Source organism: Mustela lutreola, chromosome 1 (assembly GCF_030435805.1).
Source record: "Mustela lutreola isolate mMusLut2 chromosome 1, mMusLut2.pri, whole genome shotgun sequence".
Classification (NCBI taxonomy): domain Eukaryota; kingdom Metazoa; phylum Chordata; class Mammalia; order Carnivora; family Mustelidae; genus Mustela; species Mustela lutreola.
The window spans coordinates 18,117,223-18,143,895 of NC_081290.1; the positions used below are offsets into that span (position 1 = coordinate 18,117,223).

General features: G+C 36.4%; 1 protein-coding gene across 12 annotated transcripts in view; it reads right to left on the minus strand.

Moving 5' to 3' along the window:
• Positions 1-26,673, minus strand: part of ADGRL3 (adhesion G protein-coupled receptor L3) — an 809,555-nt gene that overhangs the window by 215,710 nt on the left and 567,172 nt on the right. For all 12 annotated transcript variants that reach the window (XM_059160370.1, XM_059160378.1, XM_059160333.1 and 9 more), the window contains one exon: positions 18,868-18,948. In XM_059160370.1, the coding sequence (XP_059016353.1) occupies positions 18,868-18,948 (81 nt within the window). The remainder of the gene's footprint in view (positions 1-18,867; positions 18,949-26,673) is intronic.

Below are 26,673 nucleotides of genomic sequence, written 5' to 3' on the forward strand. Positions count from 1 at the left end.
TCTTCTTTTTTTTTTTCTAAAGATTTTTATCTATTGGGGTGCCTGGGTGGCTCAGTGGGTTAAAGCCTCTGCCTTTGACTCGCGTCATGATCCCAGGGTCTTGGGATCAAGCCCCACGTCAGGCTCCCTGCTCAGCAGGGAGCCTACTTCCTCCTCTCTCTCTGCCTGCTTCTCTGCCTACTTGTGATTTCTGTCTGTCAAATAAATAAATAAAATCTTAAAAAAAAAAGATTTTTATCTATTTATTTGAGAGAGAGATAGCAAGAGAGAGCACAAGCAGGGAAGAGAGGGAGAAGTAGCTTTCCTGAAAGCAGGAATGCCAGCATGGGGCTCGATACCAGGACCCTGAGATCATCACCTGAGCCAAAGGCACATACTTACCTGGCTGAGCCATCAAGGTTCCCCTAGAGTGGTTATTTTTGACCATCCACCTTATATCTCTCTTTTACCTCTAACCATAACCCATTCCTAATCTTATTTCTGTAATATATAATTGACCTATTGTTGACTTTCTCCAATACAAGGTAAAGCCCATGAGGACAAACATCTTTCCGTTCTTGTGTCTCACTGCATTGCCAGTCCCCTGTAAAGTATATGGCAAATAGTTGGCATTCAGTATAGTACTGCCACAGCAGAATTAATTTTACTTAAATTCAACTATATACATTCTGAAAGCCATTTGGGAAAATTTTTCATTTGGCATTTTAATCAATGAGCCCTTGGCCATGAGTGAAAGGATGATAGGGAGAGTTTCTTCAGTTCTACGGTTCCCCACGCTGTTCATCAAATAAGTATCACCACAGACAAAAAGGGGTTTAGGTATTAAACTCACTGCTAGGTATACTGTATTTTGTGGATAGTTTAGAGGATTTCTGAAGGTGGGCTTTGTTTTTTGACCTTGCTTACTAACTTCAGAATCTAACCCATGCGTAAGATGTAATCACTTAGAAAATACTTGTTGAGAGGGGCCTGGGTGACTCGGTGGGTTGAGCCGCTGCCTTCGGGCCCGGGTCATGATCTCGGGGTCCTGGGATCGAGTCCTGCATTGGATTCTCTGCTCAGCAGGGAGCCTGCTTCCCTTCCTCTCTCTCCGCCTGCCTCTCTGCCTACTTGTGATCTCTGTCAAATAAATAAAATCTTTAAAAAAAAAAAAATTCTTTTTGAACACTGACTGAAAGTTAGTCTTTTGGAAGAGCACTGAAAAAAAGCTGATCTATAGATTTTTGTTTGATACATGTTTGAAATTATACACTCACAGAAAAAAACTGGTTATTTTTTTTTAAAAGATTTTATTTATTTATTTGACAGAGAGATATCACAAGTAGGCAGAGAGGCAGGCAGAGAGAGAGAGAGAGAGAGGAGGAAGCAGGCTCCCCGCTGAGCAGAGAGCCCGATACGGGACTCGATCCCAGGACCCTGAGATCATGACCTGAGCCGAAGGCAGTGGCTTAACCCACTGAGCCACCCAGGTGCCCCCAAAACTGGTTATTTTTAATACAATACTGTATTATAATTAAGTTGGTAAGATTTAAGGAGGATAAGAACATTGTAAACTCTCTTGAGGTCTTACTGATCTTAGCATGTATGAGCTACACTGAGTCTTAGACTAGAACAATAAAGACTGCTGCTATATTATACTGAGCAATATTTACATAAGCATTTTATATGGTAAGAAAGGACTTTCACATATAATATCATATTTAGTATTTGATACTTAAACAAATTTGGGAAATAGGTGGTTGTTGTGGTGGCGATGAGATTTTTCCGTGATCATATAGTTAGCCACCTGGGGTGGAGTTAGCAGATTAAATGCAAGCATTAGTATTTAAACCGTATACTTTCGTGTGATTCCATCTAGGAGAATGTGATGCCAAATTTAACAGGAGCACCTGCTCCAGTAAGGGAACCTGTTTTTCCCTGGATTCTTAAGAACTGGAAGTAACTGGGGTGCCTGGGGGGCTGTCAGTTAGAGTGGCTGTTTTCAGCTCAGGTCGTGGTCTCGGGATCCTGGGATCGAGTCCTGCATCCAGCTCCTCATTCAGTGGGGAGCCTGCATCCCCCTCTCCCGCTAACCCTGGTTGTGTTCTCTCTGTCAAATAAATGGGTAAAATCTTAAAAAAAAAAAAAAAAAAAAAAAAAAAAACGTACTGGAAGTAATTGCTAGACCCAGAGATACAGCTAACAAAGAAAAAAGTGCTTCTCAATACACATTGAGGGAGCTGAGTACCTCTTAGTGTGAAGGTAACACCATTTGGGGTGTTACAGGATGAATAATTGCCAAAGTCAACACTTCCCATAGAGAAGAATACGCTTTTTAGGAGCTGAGGAAACAAGATCCTCATTCACCAATAGTGACGTGTAAGGGAATGTTATGCTGGTAACAGTCCCAACCCTTACTGTCCTTACTGTCCGGCATATAAATGTATCTTTAGAGAAAAGAGATCTTGGGTGCCTGAGCGGCTCAGTAGGGTCCTGCGATCGAGCCCCACATCGGGCTCTCTGCTCAGCAGGGAGCCTGCTTCCTCCTTCTCTCTCTGCCTGCCTGCCTCTCTGCCTACTAGTGATCTCTGTCTCCCAAATAAATTAATAAAATCTTAAGAAAAAAAAAAAGATATTTATCTAATCTTAGGCAATTGACTTTAAGAGTGAAAGATACTCTAAAATTCAAGGATTTATCCTATATAAATTTTACCGTGCTGTCTTTTCAATCGATTGTGAAGTAAGAATAACTACACTAAAGATACTCCTGAGAGGCATGGGTGTGTGTGTGTGAGTCCATATGTGTGTGAGTCCATGGGAGAATCAGAACTTTGCAGCTGTGACCATTCCGTAGGTAGAGATAAGGATGATTGTTCCATTCGGAAATCAAAACCTCCTCCGGCACCCCAGCCCCGGCTTTGGTAGTAGCAGTCAACACATTTATCGGCTAGCTGTCTCCTCCAGGCAACAAGTTAACTGATTTTTAGTGTACTGGTATAAAATTATTTTCTGGTGATTACACAAATAATAACCATTTGTGGGAGAGAACACTGAAAACTATAGAAATGGGGATATTTTATCACAATGCCTGACTTCTTTTTTTTATGGTATGATTTTCCATACTTCTTTTGAGAGAAACAATAAGATATTTTATGAAAAGAGCAAAAAGTAATAGTGTAACACTACAACGAAGGTATTTTATTTTATGGAAAAAGACAATGGACACATAAAAAACTTATTGGTAACTGTGTAGTAAACAGTAAAGTGTTCACACTTGTGCCTTATTGTTTTCTTAAGATGACTAATAGAGATGGTGAGGAATTTTCTTTAAAATACTACACTATAAAAAAAATAAGATACTATACTATGGATAGTTAGATCTCCCAATCCCTTCTTGGTAATATGTTTCATTAATAATTACATGCTATAGTATATTGTTTTAGAAATTAAATCATGATCCTTACTGTATAAATGAAAAAATGACAAAGTAGAATTTTTACAGGTTTCTGGGTTTGAATCCTGGGTCCAATGTTTAATACTTAATCTGACCTTTATGAAGTTAAAGAAACTTTCTATGGCTCAATTTTTTTCATTCACAAAATTATAATAATACTACCTGCTTCATGAAATTACTAAAATTAATAATCCATATCATGTACTCCAAATAGAACCAGGCACAAATGTTAATTATAAATACTGAACATTCATACCATGTCCACTCAAAAGTAATGTGTTTGGGCGCCTGGGTGGCTCAGTGGGTTAAGCCGCTGCCTTCAGCTCAGGTCACGATCTCAGGGTCCTGGGATTGAGTCCCATATCGGGCTCTCTGCTCAGCAGGGAGCCTGCTTCCCTCTCTCTCTCTCTGCCTGCCTCTCTCTCCATCTACTTGTGACCTCTCTCTGTCAAATAAATAAATAAAATCTTAAAAAAAAAAAAAGGTTTAAAAAAAAAAAAAAAGTAATGTGTTTATTGGAATATTCAGAAGAATATTATGATTGGTTTTCTACCATAATTGGGAGAAAGAGGATCATGTGGGTAAATTTCAGTTTGAATGTCAGATTTAAAGATAAATGTTAACTATTATAATTTTTATTACTATTATTATCAACTACCAATAGCTTGCTATAAGACGTTGTGGCATTCAAAAAAAGCTAAATATTTTCTCTCTGAACAAGATAAAGCAGATACACCCCTATCTTTCCAAATACAAATAAAAGCCACGAAAAACAAAGAGTAATCAGTCCCGGAACTTAAAGAAGCAATCTTAGGAGAGCTGGGCCAGTGAGCAATCTCTGGAGGGCAGAGGGTACTGGGAATGGGGGGTTCGTGGGGAGGTGTGAAGTTCAAAGAACTGAACCCTGGTCAGAGCTGCTTAGATCCATCCTACTTCCAGAGATTTTCCTTTGCCTTGAGCAACAGACTCCACAGAGGAAATGTCATACTCAAGTCAAGGATCATTATCACTGGATCTACCATCAGCCACCCTGAACCTGAAAGAGGTTGTTCAGATCACAACAGTATCAATTCTCTATTTAATGTCCTCTAAGTACTAAGAATATAACTTCCGTGAGCCAATGTGGAAGTAGAATTCAAACAAACTCTATCTTCCTTCTCATTCAGGTTCACTGGGAGGCTACCAGGACAAGATGACCAAGAACCTACTGTAAAAAACTAGTGGGTCAAGCTACTTTCTGGAATAATTCTTCTCAACATATGAATTATATACCACAAGGAACCTGCAGGATTGTGCTACATTGTTTCAAATGATAAACGTTGGCTTTTAAATACTGACTTTTATTTGTAAATTATATTGTAATTTACAAAGCCTTCATACTTCATACTGAATAAAAAATATATTTTACCATTAAGTTTAGCATTTAATTCCAATTAAATCAACCCAATTTCATGTATTACTATAGTAGGCCTGAAGCTAGAAATACAATAATGACCAGTAAGTCTGAATGAAAAAGTGGCAGGATCCTTGTAAAATGAAATGAGATAATGCATATAAAATAGTTTTTCCTGTGTCCGACACAAGATATGTACTTAATGAATGGGAATGGTATTTACCATTAATATTAACAAGTTAACAAGTTCTATCTTGTTCTATCTTGCAGGTGTTCTCAGTATACTTTAAATAGTAAAAAAAAATGTTTGGCATTTAAAAGTATAGAAAAAGCATGTTTATTTAACATGGTCAAAGCAATTTGTTATATGCAAGTTTCATTTTTATTCCCTTGGGTTAAGGGTGGATAAAACTAGGAAATTTTGTTCTACCATATAATGTCTGCTAATAAGATAAGTTAGAAAAATACTGCTATAGATTACTAAAAAATAGGCCCAGAGACTCCTCAATAAGAATGCCAGATGTCTTGTTCTTATTTTATTTTAATCAATTTCAAATGTTTTTATATTCCACTCGATAGTGTCATGTGCTAATGTCTCTAATTTGTGATGCTAAATCTTTGGCTACAGCCTATTTTTAATATAGACACACCAGGCAGGACCATCTGTTTATTTTGAACTTTAAAAAATATTTTCAATGTGGATTTGCTGAATGTAATTCAATTTGCACATGAAACTTAATGCCTGGCATTATTCTAGTTCATTGATTATGTGCCAATGGAACCATATTTATATTACTCAGTTTATTATAGCAAATAAAAAAAGACCTAAAAAATAGATGTAGTTTTTCAAATGTGCCCAAATATTTTAGCTTTTTTCCCCCTGAGTATAAATTGTAACTGTTAACAAATTAGCAAATACATAAATTTGTATTTAGCGTTAGACTTCTAATTAAATGTAAGATCTTACCTAAAGAAAGATTATACAAAATAGATACAAACTGTTTTCACCAGCATTATTACTAGTGGTTTACTACATTGGAAGGTGGAGAGTTATCGGTAACTGTTAAAACTTTTTATACAGCAGAACATCATAAATATCATTCTTAGTAATATAAATGGAGGACAGTCTTCAGAAGAGAATTTTTTTTTTTTATGGGTTATTGACAGGAATTTATTTAACTTGAATTACTAGTGATGTTATGAAGGATTCCTAGGTTGGGTTCTATAATAGCCAAGGGTGTCACAAAATTATACAGAAAAAGAATGAAGCAAAACAACATCAAAAACAAAACTATAAAGTCTCAACTCAAGGGTATGCCTCAACTGATACATTGGAGTCTCAAATAATATATACTTCTGCTTAGGATTCTGATTCAGCTCCCAATGCAAATTCCTGCCCAAGCACCTTCATTGAGTCAGTCTGCCTGTAATATAGACATAACACTGGCGGGGAGGGGTTTTGCATTTGAGTAGTTAGGAGGCAAAATAAAGCTCAGGGAGAAAATATAGTTGGTGAGAACACACGACCTTCAGAACTGCAACTCTTTTTTTTTTTTTTTTTAAAGATTTGTATTTATTTATTTATTTGACAGAGATTACAAGTAGACAGAGAGGCAGTCAGGGAGAGGAGGAAGCAGGCTCCCTGCTGAGCAGAGAGCCCGACGCGGGACTCGACCCCAGGACCCTGAGATCATGACCTGAGCCGAAGGCAGCGGCTTAACCCACTGAGCCACCAGGCACCCCAAGAACTGCAACTCTTAATGAGTCCTGCTAAGAACTCCAATGTGCTTACTTACAAATCTGCTACAAAACTACCAAAAACTAGTTTTTCATTTCCCAATTATAATATAAAAAATGGGAACTATGTCTCAAAAGCATGTAACATATTTGCATACAGAAATATATAATCAATCCCATTAAACTAACTAGAAAATGATATAAAAACTTGCTTTAATAATGAAAGGTTCAAAAATAATGGTGGTGCTAGATGAGGGATTTTTTTAAAGCTCTGATTAATGAGACATATGGCAAGAAAAATTACTATAATGGTGAATGCTGATTCAGGATCTTATTTTTATTAAGTAGTTTATAGTGAGGGCTGTGACTATTTTTCTATTTATAGTGGCAGCTCTGGTTAATTACCTTGTAATGTATTGTGACATTAATGCACCAGTAAACTATTGGAATTTATACCCCTATTCAGTAATAAAATCTGTAAATTGAAGAATGCATATAAAGCTATCACAGGCATAAATTATGTAACCAAATGCCACATATGATCACATTAGATTTAAAGAACAGAATCTCTCAAATCTACTCATCAGTGGGTAAGTTCTACAGAATTTAAAAACTGCTGCTACTTTGAAATGCAGATTACAAATTTTATTCAAGGCTATTCGGTAAACTGCTACTACATTTTCTATATGGTTACTAAGAGCATGTTGGTCTAAAATGCACAGTACTAAAGAAGAAACATGTTATGACAAACAAATGCATCAATGTCATATGTTTTCCCTAAAGAAAGGATAGAAAATAACGAAGTCAAGACAATTGAAAGGAGGGAGAATAGTGACATGTGGACTAAAATCAAAATGATTCTTAAATGATAAAGAATTTGAGGGAGCAAAAAAAAAAAAGAGAAAATGTGACAAAAATATGATGTTTTGGAAATATGCTTGCTTAATTGTTTTTCAGAACTGAGTTTTACAACACAATTCCAAAGTTACCAATAATTAGTTCACTATCTCAAATATTCAAAGACTGGACTCGAGTCAAGATGGCGGAGAAGTAGCAAGCTGAGACTGCTTCAGCTAGCCGGAGATCAGCTAGATAGCTTATCTAAAGATTGCAAACACCTGAAAATCCATCGGCAGATCGAAGAGAAGAAGAACAGCAATTCTGGAAACAGAAAAACAACCACTTTCTGAAAGGTAGGACCGGCGGAGAAGTGAATCCAAAGCGACGGGAAGATAGACCCCGGGGGGAGGGGCCGGCTCCCGGCAAGCGGCGGAGCAACCGCGCACAAAATCAGGACTTTTAAAAGTCTGTTCCGCGGAGGGACATCGCTCCAGAGGCTAAACCGGAGCGAAGCCCACGCGGGGTCAGCGTGGCCTCAGGTCCCGCAGGGTCACAGAAGGATCGGGGGTGTCTGAGTGTCGCAGAGCTTGCGGGTATTGGAACGGGAAAGCCGGCTACAGAGACAGAGCCGACAGTAAGCTCGCAGCTCCGTGTTACCTTGAACCGGTCGCAGGCTCGGTGAGCTCGGAGCGCGGCCGGAGGTCAGGCAGACGGGAGTAACTGGGCGCTGTTCTCTGAGGGCGCACTGAGGAGTGGGGCCCTGGGCTCTCGGCTCCTCCGGGCCGGAGACCAGGAGGCCGCCATTTGTATTCCCGTCCTCTGGAACTCTACGGAAAGCGCTCAGGGAACAAAAGCTCCTGAAAGCAAACCCGAGCGGATTACTCACCCCGGCCCCGGGTAAGGGCGGTGTAATTCCGCCTGGGGCAAAGACACTTGAAAATCACTACAACAGGCCCCTCCCCCAGAAGATCAACAAGAAATCCAGCCGAGACCAAGCTCACCTACCAAGGAGTGCGGTTTCAATACCAAGGAGAGCAGCAGAATTCCAGAGGAGGAGAAAGCCAAGCACGGAACTCATGGCTTTTTTCCTGTGATTTTCTTTAGTCTTGCAGTTAATTTAATTTTTTCTTTTTCATTTTTTTTTTTTTTTTCTCGCCTTCGGGTAAAATTTTTTTTTTTTTTTAACTGTTACCTTTTTCTTTTTTAACGATTTTTTACTAGTTTATCTAATATATATATATATTTTTTTTACATTTTTCTTAGGTGTTTTCTTTTTTTAAAAAAAATTCTTTTCTTTTTTTTTTTTTTTTTTTTTTTTTTTCTTTTTTCTTTCTTCCTTTTTGAACCTCTTTTTATCCCCTTTCTCCCCACTCACGATTTTGGATCTCTTCTAATTTGGCTAAAGCATATTTTCCTGGGGTTGTTGCCACCCTTTTAGTATTTTACTTGCCCCTTCATTTACTCTTATCTGGACAAAATGACAAGACGTAAAAATTCACCACAAAAAAAAGAACAAGAGGCAGTACCGAAGGCTAGGGACCTAATCAATACAGACATCGGTAATATGTCAGATCTAGAGTTCAGAATGACAATTCTCAAGGTTCTAGCCGGGCTCGAAAAAGGCATGGAAGATATTAGAGAAACCCTCTCGAGAGATATAAAAGCCCTTTCTGGAGAAATAAAAGAACTAAAATCTAACCAAGTTGAAATCAAAAAAGCTATTAATGAGGTGCAATCAAAAATGGAGGCTCTCACTGCTAGGATAAATGAGGCAGAAGAAAGAATTAGTGATATAGAAGACCAAATGACAGAGAATAAAGAAGCTGATCAAAAGAGGGACAAACAGCTACTGGACCACGAGGGGAGAATTCGAGAAATAAGTGACACCATAAGACGAAACAACATTAGAATAATTGGGATTCCAGAAGAAGAAGAAAGTGAGAGGGGAGCAGAAGGTATACTGGAGAGAATTATTGGGGAGAATTTCCCCAATATGGCAAAGGGAACAAGCATCAAAATTCAGGAGGTTCAGAGAATGCCCCTCAAAATAAATAAGAATAGGCCCACACCCCGTCACATAATAGTAAAATTTACAAGTCTCAATGACAAAGAGAAAATCCTGAAAGCAGCCCGGGAAAAGAAGTCTGTAACATACAATGGTAAAAATATTAGATTGGCAGCTGACTTATCCACAGAGACCTGGCAGGCCAGAAAGAGCTGGCATGATATTTTCAGAGCACTAAACGAGAAAAACATGCAGCCAAGAATACTATATCCAGCTAGGCTATCATTGAAAATAGAAGGAGAGATTAAAAGCTTCCAGGACAAACAACAACTGAAAGAATTTGCAAATACCAAACCAGCTCTACAGGAAGTATTGAAAGGGGTCCTCTAAGCAAAGAGAGAGCCTACAAGTGGTAGATCAGAAAGGAACAGAGACCATATACAGTAACAGTCACCTTACAGGCAATACAATGGCACTAAATTCATATCTCTCAATAGTTACCCTGAATGTGAATGGGCTAAATGCCCCTGTCAAAAGACACAGGGTATCAGAATGGATAAAAAAACAAAACCCATCTATATGTTGCCTCCAAGAAACACATTTTAAGCCCGAAGACACCTCCAGATTTAAAGTGAGGGGGTGGAAAAGAATTTACCATGCTAATGGACATCAGAAGAAAGCAGGAGTGGCAATCCTTATATCAGATCAATTAGATTTTAAGCCAAAGACTGTAATAAGAGATGAGGAAGGACACTATATCATACTCAAAGGGTCTGTCCAACAAGAAGATTTAACAATTTTAAATATCTATGCCCCCAACGTGGGAGCAGCCAACTATATAAACCAATTAATAACAAAATCAAAGAAACACATAAACAACAATACAATAATAGTAGGGGACTTTAATATTCCCCTCACTGAAATGGACAGGTCATCCAAGCAAAAGATCAGCAAGGAAATAAAGGCCTTAAATGACACACTGGACCAGATGGACATCACAGATATATTCAGAATATTTCATCCCAAAGCAACAGAATACACATTCTTCTCTAGTGCACATGGTACATTCTCCAGAATAGATCACATCCTCGGTCCTAAATCAGGACTCAACCGGTATCAAAAGATTGGGATCATTCCCTGCATATTTTCAGACCACAATGCTCTAAAGCTAGAACTCAACCACAAAAGGAAGTTTGGAAAGAACCCAAATACATGGAGACTAAAGAGTATCCTTCTAAAGAATGAATGGGTCAACCGGGAAATTAAAGAAGAATTGAAAAAAATCATGGAAACAAATGATAATGAAAATACAACGGTTCAAAATCTGTGGGACACAACAAAGGCAGTCCTGAGAGGAAAATATATAGCGGTACAAGCCTTTCTCAAGAAACAAGAAAGGTCTCAGGTACACAACCTAACCCTACACCTAAAGGAGCTGGAGAAGGAACAAGAAAGAAACCCTAAGCCCAGCAGGAGAAGAGAAATCATAAAGATCAGAGCAGAAATCAATGAAATAGAAACCAAAAAAACAATAGAACAAATCAACGAAACTAGGAGCTGGTTCTTTGAAAGAATTAATAAAATTGATAAACCCCTGGCCCGACTTATCAAAAAGAAAAGAGAAAGGACCCAAATAAATAAAATCATGAATGAAAGAGGAGAGATCACAACTAACACCAAGGAAATACAAACTATTATAAGAACATACTATGAGCAACTCTACGGCAATAAATTTGACAATCTGGAAGAAATGGATGCATTCCTAGAAACATATAAACTACCACAACTGAACCATGAAGAAATAGAAAGCCTGAACAGACCCATAACCAGTAAGGAGATTGAAACAGTCATTAAAAATCTCCAAACAAACAAAAGCCCAGGGCCAGACGGCTTCCCGGGGGAATTCTACCAAACATTTAAAGAAGAACTAATTCCTATTCTCCTGAAACTGTTCCAAAAAATAGAAATGGAAGGAAAACTTCCAAACTCATTTTATGAGGCCAGCATCACCTTGATCCCAAAACCAGACAAGGATCCCACCAAAAAAGAGAGCTATAGACCGATATCCTTGATGAACACAGATGCGAAAATACTCAACAAAATACTAGCCAATCGGATTCAACAGTACATTAAAAAGATTATTCACCACGACCAAGTGGGATTTATTCCAGGGCTGCAAGGTTGGTTCAACATCCGCAAATCAGTCAATGTGATACAACACATCAATAAAAGTAAGAACAAGAACCATATGATACTCTCAATAGATGCTGAAAAAGCATTTGACAAAGTACAACATCCCTTCCTGATCAAAACTCTTCAAAGTGTAGGGATAGAGGGCACATACCTCAATATCATCAAAGCCATCTATGAAAAACCCACCGCAAATATCATTCTCAATGGAGAAAAACTGAAAGCTTTTCCGCTAAGGTCAGGAACACGGCAGGGATGTCCATTATCACCACTGCTATTCAACATCGTACTAGAGGTCCTAGCCTCAGCAATCAGACAACAAAAGGAAATTAAAGGCATCCAAATCGGCAAAGAAGAAGTCAAATTATCACTCTTCGCAGATGATATGATACTATATGTGGAAAACCCAAAAGACTCCACTCCAAAACTGCTAGAACTTATACAGGAATTCAGTAAAGTGTCAGGATATAAAATCAATGCACAGAAATCAGTTGCATTTCTCTACACCAACAGCAAGACAGAAGAAAGAGATATTAAGGAGTCAATCCCATTTACAATTGCATCCAAAACCATAAGATACCTAGGAATAAACCTAACCAAAGAGACACAGAATCTATACTCAGAAAACTATAAAGTACTCATGAAAGAAATTGAGGAAGACACAAAGAAATGGAAAAATGTTCCATGCTCCTGGATTGGAAGAATAAATATTGTGAAAATGTCTATGCTACCTAAAGCAATCTACACATTTAATGCAATTCCTATCAAAGTACCATCCATCTTTTTCAAAGAAATGGAACAAATAATTCTAAAATTTATATGGAACCAGAAAAGACCTCGAATAGCCAAAGGGATATTGAAAAAGAAAGCCAACGTTGGTGGCATCACAATTCCGGACTTCAAGCTCTATTACAAAGCTGTCATCATCAAGACAGCATGGTACTGGCACAAAAACAGACACATAGATCAATGGAACAGAATAGAGAGCCCAGAAATAGACCCTCAACTCTATGGTCAACTAATCTTCGACAAAGCAGGAAAGAATGTCCAATGGAAAAAAGACAGCCTTTTCAATAAATGGTGCTGGGAAAATTGGACAGCCACATGCAGAAAAATGAAATTGGACCATTTCCTTACACCACACACAAAAATAGACTCAAAATGGATGAAGGACCTCAATGTACGAAAGGAATCCATCAAAATCCTTGAGGAGAACACGGGCAGCAACCTCTTCGACCTCTGCCGCAGCAACATCTTCCTAGGAACAACGCAAAAGGCAAGGGAAGCAAGGGAAAAAATGAACTACTGGGATTTCATCAAGATCAAAAGCTTTTGCACAGCAAAGGAAACAGTTAACAAAATCAAAAGACAACTGACAGAATGGGAGAAGATATTTGCAAACGACATATCAGATAAAGGACTAGTGTCCAGAATCTATAAAGAACTTAGCAAACTCAACACCCAAAGAACAAATAATCCAATCAAGAAATGGGCAGAAGACATGAACAGACATTTCTGCAAAGAAGACATCCAGATGGCCAACAGACACATGAAAAAGTGCTCCATATCACTTGGCATCAGGGAAATACAAATCAAAACCACAATGAGATATCACCTCACACCAGTCAGAATGGCTAAAATCAACAAGTCAGGAAATGACAGATGCTGGCGAGGATGCGGAGAAAGGGGAACCCTCCTACACTGTTGGTGGGAATGCAAGCTGGTGCAGCCACTCTGGAAAACAGCATGGAGGTTCCTCAAAATGTTGAAAATAGAACTGCCCTATGACCCAGCAATTGCACTATTGGGTATTTACCCTAAAGATACAAATGTAGTGATCCAAAGGGACACATGCACCCGAATGTTTATAGCAGCAATGTCCACAATAGCCAAACTATGGAAAGAACCTAGATGTCCATCAACAGATGAATGGATCAAGAAGATGTGGTATATATACACAATGGAATACTATGCAGCCATCAAAAGAAATGAAATCTTGCCATTTGCAACAACATGGATGGAACTAGAGCGTATCATGCTTAGCGAAATAAGTCAAGCAGAGAAAGACAACTATCATATGATCTCCCTGATATGAGGAAGTGGTGATGCAACATGGAGGCTTAAGTGGGTAGAAGAATAAATGAAACAAGATGGGATTGGGAGGGAGACAAACCATAAGTGACTCTTAATCTCACAAAACAAACTGAGGGTTGCCGGGGGGAGGGGGTTGGGGAGAAGGGGGTGGGATTATGGACATTGGGGAGGGTATGTGATTTGGTGAGTGCTGTGAAGTGTGTAAACCTGGTGATTCACAGACCTGGGGATAAAAATATATGTATATAAAAAATATATGTATATAAAAAAAAAAATAATAAAAAAAAAAAAAAAATAAAATAAAATAAAATGCTGGGAAAAAAAAAAAAAAAAAAAAAAAAAAAAAAAAAAAAAAAAAATATTCAAAGACTAATCACTGTATGTATATATGTATATATATATATGTGTGTGTGTGTGTGTGTGTGTGTATGTTTAAATATATATAAAAGTACCAACTTTTAATCCAAAATATTTCAGATTAGAACCGAATAAAATGGTAAAATATCTGAAGCAATCTGATGTGTTACTATATGTTAGTTAATATTTTCTATTGATAAGTTTCCTGTGCTAATATTGGTAACTATATTGATAACATTTTAAATGTCATTGTTTTGTATTACTACTTGGATGAATGTCAGAAAATTAAATATGATTTTTCTATTAAAGTACAGGTCTATAAAATGCATAAGGAATTAATGTGTAAAGCGATAATTCCTAAAACATTAACACACATGAAGACTAGTAGAAATTGGTACAGAAAGAGAAAGTAAGAAAATATATATAGAGAGAGACATAGTAATATCTAGACAGATGTTTCATATTCTCAATATGTATATAATTACAAGAGAAAAAGAAAAAGGAAAGCTGAAATGGTTAGCTAATGTTAATTTTTAGGGAGTTCAAAGTATATCGTTCTATATCTCACAAAAAAGCATTAAGTGGAGCTAGAATTCCATTTTATTTAAAGAACTTGATGTATTATTTTATAAATTCATATAAAAATGCAACATACATGAGAAATTCTCTCTCTGCTTATAGATATAGACATATGTGGAGTTTGTTTATACAATTTGACTGCGTGCAAGTATAAGCAGAAGTATTCAGTATATTTATAAATAACAAATGAAGATCAAGGGTGACAGTTGAAAGTTGAAAGGAAATACTCAGTGGTTGCAAAATAATGCTATTATTATGCCAACTCTATCCCATTTCCAATATTTGTTTTTAGTGAAATATTAAATAGTTTTAAGAAAAAAAAAGCAAAAAAATTTTTTTCAATGTTATGGTGACTTATATAAACCTCTTCACCTTTATTTAACTGTTCTCTGAATATTTCAGAATTGTGGTCATGAGCTAGTAACGATAACTGTAATTGCTTTAATCACAGAGCAGTTAAAGAAGAGTTCTGGGTCAATGTATGCAGAGGAAGGAACTCTGTGAGAAGTAGAAGTTACCAAGACAATCACTCTAAAGTTGAGAGTACTATCTGAAGCCAATATCAAGCAGAGATGACTGCTGGATTCTAGCAATTCATTCTTTTTTTTTTTTTTGAGGAGGAGTTGTGGTCACCTGTTGTTTTTTTTTATATATAACTTTTTTATTTTTTATAAACATTAATATATTTTTATCCTCAGGGGTATAGGTCTGTGAATCGCTAGGTTTACACACTTCATTCTTTACCAGGTCAATACCATCACTATTTTGACCAAGATAATTTCATTTTGCAGTGGAGCTCTTAATAATGCCTACTTACCTTCTAACTCTTCAGGGTCTTGTTATGGTATATATTTGCCAGGAACTTGGCACTTATTGTTTTAATTATCCTAATAAAGTTATTGGGGTGACATTATTATCCTTGATTTACAGAGGACAGAGAGAAGCTGCCCAAGGTCATACAGGTCCGTCTGGCTTCCAAGTCCAATTCCCTTTCCTGTGGCACAACTGTGAGCCCGAAAGTAGGGAGGATAGCCACATTGTATTAGGGCCTACCAGATGCGGGATTCTACTCTGCATTACTCTTAATCCTCACAAAGACACTGTGAAGTTCTTATTTCTGATCTTCTGTGTACTGGTTGGGGAAACTCATGATAAAATAGGTCTGGAACTCCCAAGTTTAAGTCATTTGGCTCTAAATTTCTTTATTATCAGCCAATTTTTGTCTCACTTCATTTTATCCTTTTTCTGACTTGCTATGGTAGTTTGAAATGACCCAATTCCTCTTTTTTCTGTTTCCATGGTCCTTTGGATTGTGGTTCCTCAGTCCAGCCTTAGGAATCCTTTTCTCCCTTTTTAAGTCTGGGATTGGCTATGTGACTTGCTTTGACCAATGAGACATAGCAAACAGGATATAAGCAGAGTCTTGAAGGGACGCCTGGGTGGCTCAGTTGGTCAAGCAGCTGCCTTCAGCTCAGGTCATGATCCCAGCGTCCTGGGATGGAGTCCCACATCGGGCTCCTTGCTTGGCGGGGAGCCTGCTTCTCCCTCTGCCTCTGCCTGCCATTCTGTCTGCCTGTGCTTGCTCTCTCCCCATCTCTCTCTCTGATAAATAAATAAAATCTTAAAAGAAAAAAAAGAAAAGAAAAGAAAAAGAAAAATATTTGAGCTCTGGGACTTGTCTACCTATTGTCGGGAATCCTGTCACAATAGGAATGAGCCTGTGCTAGACTGCTGGATGTGTCTCATGCAACCATCATTCCAGATGACATTAAGGTGGCTACCCAGCATGTGGACTGAGATCCTCCCCTGCAAAATCAACCGGCTTGCTAGCTACTAAACATCTAACTTCAGTCAAGTCAGCACACATACAACTCATCCAACTCTAAAAGTTATAATACATGTTTTTTTGTTATAAGCCACCAACTTTCGAAGTATATTGTTACACTACCCTACTACCCATGACCTGACAGGACTCTTCTCAAATCAGTCCAAGATGATGTCAGAAAAAATGAATTATATTAAAGTCACCTATGTGCTTAAACAGACATCCATCTTGGATAAGAACAATGTTGTACCAAGGATTAAATGTCTTAAAAAAAAAAAAAACCCAATTTAAAATTCATCTATTCCTCATGATGAAGGATCATGTCATAAGCATCTAAACAATGGATAGATACTAAAATCTTAGAGACTTTTCTGTTCCTTTTCCCTATTATCGGTTCAGTCAAATGCCATGTCTCTTTAAATATTTCTTAGGCCTAGAGGCCTGGATGGCTCAGAGGGCTGGGACCCAACCTTGATTTTGGCCCAGGTCATGATCTTGGGCTTGGGGACTGAGCCCCAGGTCAAGCTCAATGAGCTCAGTGCATAGTCTGCTTGAGAGTCTCTCTCCCTCTCCCTCTGCCTGCCCCCATGCTCATATACAATCTCTAAATAAATAAATAAAGTCTTTAAAAATATATTCCTCAGATTCTGCCATTGTAGTGGACATACTTCAAACTTAAGTAATTAAACAAATAAAATCTAAAAAAAAAAATTCTCAGACCTTGCCATTTTAGTGGACATAGTTTATGCTAATTTCCCAGTCATGGTTTACCTAGGTTATTGAAACAGCCTCCTTCTGTTAATCTCTCCTCATCTATACTGACATCAGAGATATTTTTTTCTTATATCAAGAACATAATGTTATGAAAAACCTCACTAACTTAGAAAAACATTTTTTTCAAGATTTATTCATTTATTTGAGAGCGGGGGTGGGGGGAGCACGAGAGGAAGAGAGAAACTTAATCAGACTCCACCTGAGGACCCTGAGATCACAACCTGAGCCAAAACCAAAAGCTGGTCACTTAACCAACTGCACCACCCACGTGACCCTAGAAAAACAATTTTTAAAAAATTAAAATATCTCATGACCTTTTTTTCCCCCCTAGGGTAAAATACAAATATCTTTCCATGTGATAGAGAATCCTTCCCAATCTGCCTCATGTCAGTCTCGTCCTCTAGAACTGTTCTCATTTCCTGCGCACCCAACACATTTCCTTAAAAATGTCACAACTTTCACAGATCCGTTTTGGTTCACTGTGCTTCCATTTCATGGATTTCCTTGTCATTCCTGCTTCCTTTTCGTCTTGAAAAAGGAGGCTGCAGCCTTCAGAATGTAGGCTGTCACCTCTACTTTGTGTTACTTACAAACCACTGAATGAGTTCCTACTATGTGCCAAGCATAGACCAGTGGCTGGAGGAGACAGGGAAATGTGCAGACAGTGTCTCACAGGTAATACCCGAGGCCAGCACAGGGGCCATTTGGAGAACAGTCACACGCTCCCTCCTCCTCCACAGTGCATAGACAGGGAACTGAAGATAAAGCTGAGCCTTCAAACATTGGTAGAAACCCACCGGAGGAGGCAATAGCATCTATAGAAAACATGCTTATAGAAGACAGACTAATGACTTCTATTGTATCAAGTGATTAATACTACTGGAGGTATTAGAAAATATCCTGCATCACTTAACTCTTCAAAAAAATAACCTTAGAATATTTGGTATTTATAAAAATAAAAAAGAAAATATGTCTATGTCACATCAGCTTTGAACATTAAAATACATTTTGAAAATAATAAGTATTTCTTTAAAAGTGGAAAGACAAATTTTGTAGATTACAGAAAAATAAATGTTACTTTTAATTTTTGTTTTGTATGACTAGTTATTTTAAAAGAATCTTTAAACAGATGGCATCAATTTAAGGTAATTTTAATTTATATATTTTTAAAACCAAATGATCATATTAATACTAAAAAGACTTTCAAAATGAAATATAAAATATCACTTTGAAAGGAAATAAATCTGTCAGTATGCCTTAGGTTAAGATAAATTAATTTATTTTTAAAAAGACAGAAGAAAATTATAATTAAAAAGTAATGGTTATGTGCTAATCTCTGAATCTAAGTTGGTTTTCAATTAGTCCTCCACTAGTTGAATCATTATCTATCCCTATTTCTTATTTTGTTTACAAATATTTCTCAAAACAGTATTTTATATTTTAGGTTATAAATAAGAATTCCTCTTTCTGTTATCAGATTCCTTGTACACTATGCCCCCCCCCACTTTTTAAATAGGAACTGCCTTATAAAATACATATTTATAACTATCTGTAATGGAATTGTCTTCATCAAAACTAATGAATAGGGTTTCTTTTCCTTTAAATAATAATGATGATCATTGTAATAATAATCAACTCACCTCTAACAGGAGGTCTTTCTAGCTCAGAGTCCAGGTGAATGGGTGGAGAGATGTAGGACACCTGTCCATGATGTGCCTGCCCTGTGGACCCAAAAATAAATGTTAAGCAGACATTACAGTTATGTCTCTTTACACTTTTTTGTTTGTTTTTAATGATGCAATATTATCTTTCTTCACACTGAATTAATTTTCATTATCTCACGTCGACAAATCTATTCAAACACAGGAACATTATGCATCATCCAAGCATCAAGCAATTAAATCAGTCCTTCTTAAACTATTTTTTTATTATTAAATTACACATTTATTGTGAAATGACACTTTTAAAAAGACAGTGAAAATGATTTACAAGAAAGATAAAATGGAAAGAAAAAAAACATAACAACCCAAGTCCACATTTTTTATTGTCAGATTAAACCGAAAAGTAGTCTCTCAATTTGCAGGTTTCTAAACACTTATTCTCAACTGATACACTTATTTCATTGTCCCAGACCAGTAATATGCAGTCTGCAGACTGTCATCAATGTCAAATAACACACAAGTAGCAGTTACTTAGATAACTTTATAACTCTGGTTAATATTTTTTAGTTTTTAGAATTTATTTCTATTATTTGAATAGAAAGCTACTCCTACCTACTTAGTGTATTTTATGGAAGAACAATAACTAGCCAGGATATAAAAAGTAGGTAGATGAATTCATTTTCTATTCCTTGCAAACCATGCTACCAGTTCACACACTATTTGTAACAGAATTTCTGTTTTATGAGTTAAGGTGTTGATTTGGAGGCCAAGACACTGCTTGGAAAAACTGCTAGTTAAGAACAAACAAAAGAAATTTCGTATGTTCAAAGTAACTGTGCTTTATATACTGATGATTCAGTAAGCAATTAGAATTTCGAGACAAGAAAGCATAGTCACAGAGTAAGTTCAATTTCTAAAGCTACTTTTAAAAACCATTTCTTAAAAAAAGGTTTGGGTAGAAGCAGAGGACTCACCAATTTCTTTCTACAATGGGAATATGCAGTTATATTTTACACACTCACTATAGCAATTTACAGGGTTGTTAATCTCTTTTCCTAAACAAGGAAAGTTAATGATACATAGATTATGATAACAGCTAGAGTAACCTTCCCGTTTCAAGTAATATTCGACTTGTAATAAACTCTGCTGATTCCTCTTATGAGGCACATTTCAAATAATTAATATGGCTCCCTGTTGATAGTAGCTGCTGTTGCTCCCAGCATTTTTCTAGCTAACAGCAGACACAGTGGAGACGTTGTAATATACAGAGCCCCTCATAATGGTAACTAAGAATATTGTGCATTCACTGGCCATGTTTCAATGGAACACTAAAAGCACTATTATAAAAGAAGTAAGACAGTGAGTGTGCACTTGTAGCAGTCCATGTGTAATGCAGCTTATTAAAAACTTTAGATTATCTTAATTATGAAAACGCCTAATGTTTATCTATGTTACATACTTGATTGCAAAATCAATTTTTGTTTTCAAAGTCCTGTGTTATGACCAATGAACTGGTTTGAAACGCTACCAACTACGTTAAATGAAAATAAAAATCTTCGACTTTATATTGGTTCAGAATAATCTCGGCAGATAAAGTAATATCGAGTTCATGTCTAATCAAGGATCATGACTTTTACCACATATAATAATTAACATGCATTTGTGCATACATGATCTCCAGGGATTGAAAAGTAGGTACTATGCCAATATGCTCATATTTTTAAATCAAAGAAACAAGCAGAGGAGCCTAACTTGCTCAAGCTCATGCAGCTAGTAAATAGCAAGGCCAGGGGCATTTTGACTCCAAATGTGAAGTGTTTTTAAGTATATCAGAATATTTTTCTTAAAGAAGATCTCCATATACTAACCCTGGGGGGGGGGGAGTATATGGATTTTAGTGATTAAACTGTGACAAGTAATTGCTTGTGGAATTGTCACCCCTACATTTGGCTTAAAGTAAAAAGATTCTTTAAATGTCACATTTGCCTCTGTTCTTGGAATTAATCCCGTAACCTCAAGAGTACTCAGTAGGGATACTTCAGGGAGCATGAGATCACAGTAAGTATGTCCCTAAGGGGGCCTGGAGATAATCAAAGAGGCAGCAAAGTGGGATGGGGATATTGACAGTCAAGTCTTGAACTTGGTTCGTCAAAATGTCCATTCTCCCTCCACTGAGAACTCCGGCAAACTGCACGATGAGGAGTGGCCAGGAGAGCTCCTGTAACAGGAGTTGACAGACTCTCAGCCTTAGAGAATGTCAGAAATGCAGTGTCAGATTTCAATTTGCTGAGATTTCCGAGCCACAGAATAAAAACTAGAAATCATGGAGGCTGCTGTTGATTAACTACATTAATCAAATACATTAGAAAAAAAAAGTCAGCTTCACTTGACATCAGTGGTACTCACACATTTGTCTCCACAAAAACACAGAAGATATAATAAAACCTATTCTAATCTGTGGTTAACTAATGCAATGAATCTCAGGGAGATAACTGTTCTTCATCAGGGAGAACATTAGAGAACATGGAGAGTTATAGTTTGAAGAAAACCCCAGTGACTATCAAATATCCACTCCCCTCATTAAGAATTACTGCAAGTAATAATAACAAGCTGCGGCTAAAACCATAAATAACTTCCATGTATAATTCCTCTAGACATTATGATGTCTAATACGCATCCAAAAATGATCAGTTCAAAAAGAGCTTAGGAAGATACAAAGTGTGGCAAATGCATACATTTTTATTTTATTTTTAAATTTTTATATATTTTTAAAGCTTCATGAGAAAAAGAGTTGGTGGGGGGAGGGGCAGAGAGAGAAGGAGAGAAAGACTCTCCAGCAGACTCCTCGCTGAGCGTGAAGCCTTATCTTATCTCATGGCCCTGAGATTGTTACCAGAGCCAAAATACAAGAGACTTTTAAAGCTCAACGGACTGAGCCACCAAACACATACTGTTTTCAGAGATTTGACTAGAATACTTTTAGATAGGGAACCTACCTACTCCTTCATTTATCACTTTCTTTACCTCACTCTCCTGTCTTACACTAGACTTTCCTGGTCCTTATAACAGAAGTTTTATATACCCAAGTGTGAAATGTGCTGCTCCATTTTTCCCCTTACTTTTCCAAGTTAAAAAGATGCAGATTTGTTTATTTATTTCTCCTGAATTTTATTTTCTTTTTTACTGGATTTTCTTTTTATGATTTTTTCTTTTCTTTTCTTTTTTTTAAGATTTTATTTTTTTTATTTGAGAGAGAGAGAGCAAGAAAGAGAACAGAGTGAGAGAGAGAAGGTATGAGATGGGAGGAAGAACAGAGGGAGAAGCAGACTTTCTGCTGAGCAGAGAGCCTGATGTGGGGCTTGATCCCAGGACCCTGGGGTCATGACCAAGCTAAAGGCAGGCACTTAACTGACTGAGCCATCCAGGTGCCAAATGTCATACTGACATTTTGACTAGGATCACATTAATTCTTTAAATTAATTTGGAAGATAAACATTTAAAATATTTTGTCTTGATTTTTGTTTAAATGGATCTCTATTGTTTGTTGTTAAATAAGTTGGAATAAATTATTTTTTAATTGTTTATATTTTGGTTATAAGAATATTTCATTATTTATGTATTCTATTTTCCCTATTTAAATGAAATTTTAAAACTCTCTTGATAACTTTCATTGAACTTTTTTGATGGTTATTGTTGGAATTATTAGTTACCGACTTTATCTCTCTTAGGTCTTTAGAGCTAAATACAATGGCTGATACTAAAGTTTAGTTATTTTCTGTGATCTTTTATTTTTTTTTTAAAGATTTTATTTATTTATTAGATAGAGAGAGACACAGCAAGAGCGGGAACACAAGCAGGAGGAGTGGGAGAGGGATCAGTGTGCTTCCCCACAGAGCAGGGAGCCTGATGTGGGACTTGATCCTAGGACCCTGGGATCATGACCTGGGCCGAAGGCAGACAGACGCTTAACAACTGAGCCACCCAAGCGCCCCTGTGATGTTTATTTCTTATATGAAATATATCCCAAGTTAAGAGTCATCCATATGCTCTTTTGTTTAATTATTTTGTGCTGTAGAATTTAAATTTTAAAAATTGATTTTATAGGACATAAAATTTTGAGGACAGAATTTCCTGCTGATGTTATTCACCTGTCAATTTACCTTGAGTTCCAACAACGTATTTACCAGAGGAATAAACAACACTGAATGACGGGTTTCATAAAATAATTAAAGGAGAGAAAGAAAAAATGCTTCATGGTTTATTGTTAAAGGTTTATTGTTAAGGAGTCAAGAAAAACAATGGTAGTTGGGTAGCTTACAAGATTTCATTCATTTTAGTCTAGGGAAAATGATAACATTTGTGTGAAGATGTATTTAACTGATAAATTTATGCAACAAATCTATATTGACATATAATTTGCATACCAAAAAATTCACCCAATTAAAACAGTGTTTTCAGTATATTCACAGAGTTGTGCAACCAGCATCATCATCAATTTGAGACCATTTTCATTGCTACAAAATGAAAGCCCAAGCCCGTTATCAGTCTCTCTTCATTTGTTCCCAACTCATCCCTGTCTTAGGCAACCACTCATTTACTCTCCATCTCTATATATCTGCCTATTCTGAACATTTCATATAAATGAATCACACAAATATGTGGTCTTTTGTGATCAGCATTCTTCATTCAATATGGGTTTTCAAGGTTCACCCATGTAGTAGAATAAATCAGCCCTTCATTCCTTTTTGTCGTCAAATAATAATCCATTGTATAGACATTCTACGTTTTATTTAATCATTCAGCAGGCCATGGACATTTGAGATCATTTCCACTTTTCCATTATTATGAATAATACTGTTATGAACCTATGTGCACAAATTTTTGTGTGGATATGTTTGCGTTTTTCTTGAATATATATATACCGAGGAGTGAAATTGGTGGAACATATAGTAAATCTGTATGTAAATTTTTAAAGTCAGATTTCTGAAGGGGCTGTACCCTTCTACTTCTCATTAGTAATGCATGAGGGTTCCAATATCATGGAAACGTTTTTCAGATTTTTTTTCTTTTTTTTTTTTTATGTATTTGTTTATTTGTTTATAGGTGGCAGTGTAGTTAAGTCGGAGCTGACTGCACTTAATATTAAGATAATTGTAAAACCTGGGAAGACACTAATCTCCCCAAGTGGATATGAAAGATAAAGCAGTATTTGAATCAGAAGTTGTATAGTTCACACACATTGTGAAAGTAAGGGAAAAAATGACCCAGCCTCAAAAAAAAAAAGGGAGCAGCTTACATCTGAACATTGTTCCAGTGTTTCACTGAAACACTGAAACATTGTAAAATGAAAATGTGTGGACTATCCAGTGTCAGGTAAGAAAAAGATATAGAGATTTTAAGGGTGGCAGTCAATAGAATTCTGCACTACAGCAAAAACCCAAAGACTGTTAGGTATTCTGGAAAATACATTATGAAATGTATTATGTATTATATAATAATTATGTGTCATATGTATTATAAATGTATTATGAAATGAAAATACATTACTCCCATCTCTTCTTCGACTTTCATCTAATTTCTATTTTATTGAAGAACTCTGCACAGTTCTTATTAAAGGTAAAATACAGGGAAGACTTGACTAGCATTAGATACAAGAAATTTTATTTTTCTTTCCACTGTCAATACTTTACCTGCACAACAGAGCACAGAAATACTTTGGAAACACAGAATTTGGAGGGAGAAAGGCATTTGATAGCATATAGTCCCCAATCCACATTTTAGAATGAGGAAACCCATCTTGAGAAATGTGTGACTTTCAAAAGTCAAATCAAGGTGGTAGTTGTCAAGTTGGATATCAGGGACAATAAGAAAGGGGATGTTTTACAACCAGCCTGCAGAAAACGAACACATCCTCATTCTCTCTGAACTCTGAAGACTTCTTTTGTAGGTCATAATTTTCAAGGTGTGTGGGACCTAATCTTTCAGGTGTGTTAAGAGGTTAAAAAGCTTGAGAACTATTTATTTATGAAATACATACATTTTCCCCCCATAAGGCTATGCCTAAAAACTAAAGGCAGTTTGTCATAATAGATAATATCATGCCCTGGCAACAGAACTATATGTGTTGATATCTGGACCCCGCCACTTTCTAACCATACAACCGTTAGTCATATAGCTAATTAGCCAGCAGCCATCAAGTTGTTTAACTTCCATGTGCTTCAGTTTCCTCATTTGTATAATGGAGATTATAGTAACACTTATCTCATAGGGGTGTATTGAAGGTTAAATGAACTTATGCATATATAGTTATTAGAACTGTACTTGTTACACAGTAAAGTACTTAGAATTTTTAGTTATTATTATTTTTATTATTGCAAGTTCATTATTTAATTCACTGATTCATCAACCAGTATTAGTTGAGTACCTAATACTCGACAAGTACCTTTCAAGCTACTTGGCATATATCACATGACAAAATAAATAATAATGTGCAATCTTATGTAAGGGGAGACAGACTGTAAGAAATTAACAAAATCAATAGGTCAATAATATTACATGTACAAGATGAAAAGGGCAATGGAAATAAATTAAAACAGGCTAAAGGGGATCAGGAGTGGAAGGGCAGGTTGCAATTTTAAAAAGGATGATCACAGAAAGCCTCATACCATTTCCATGAATAGCATTTGAAGATTCAAGAGAAGACAAGAGATAATATCTGACTTTGGCAGGAAACTAAAAAGATAAAGTACAGATAATAGCACAAATCTACTTTTAATAATTAAGAATGAAAGAACTGAATGTGCTGTATCAGATGCTTTTTCCTCATGCATTTATTTCACATTTTACACATATTCATAGACATATTAATGCCATTACCAATGACCAATGAGTAAAAGAAGACAGAAATAAAATGAGATAATCGGGAAATGAACACAACTTTCCTCCTAAAGCAAAAACACATTTACTACTGTAAAGTCCCCATTGGTTTCTCCAGTTACACCATCTTTCAGTTCAAATTTCTCTCATTTTCTATATAGTGCTGTAAACAAGCTTAATAGTTTATGGCCCTCTAGGCAGATTTCATGCCTTTCTTTTGTTTGTTTGCTTTAAACTTTCAACTGCTGATCTTGATTATTTCCTCTGGAGGTATGACATTTCTCTTCCTTAAAAAACAATAAAATAGATTTCACATTTTTGCTCCTGGGGTTTTAAATAATTTTATCATCTTCCTTTTACAATGTTTAGGATGATAGTAAGTTACATCTCTGAACCTCATTTTCCTACTTCAATAATGATTTCATGTAGCATGTGGGAACCTATACTAAACTACATTTAAGAATGGCATATGGAATTTTTCTAAGTTTTTCAAATACTCTGAAAGCAGCTAAGCCTCCTTTCTCAGAGGGAAAAAAAAAATTAAAGTTTAATTTCTTGTTGAAAATAATCTCAGCTACTGATAAAAAAAAAATATCAGAGGTCAATATGTTGTTTGTGCTGTTGGAAAACTGGGTGTGCCTAGCATTATAACATCTTTCTTTTTTGTCTTCAAATCCCAGTCTGGCTATAACCATCTGGCATTTATCAAGTCAGCTTTCAGGTAAAAGATGTAAACACCAATTGAAAGTAATCATCAAAGAAAAGAGCTGTAAAGTTGCCAATTTGATACTTATCTTTTCACTCTGGCTTCCTTTTCCCCTTTCATATTACTACTCATACTAATTTTCAGTGAATTTAGTCAAATATGAGGTAGCAAAGAAACAACTACATGCTTGACTTATTGAAGAT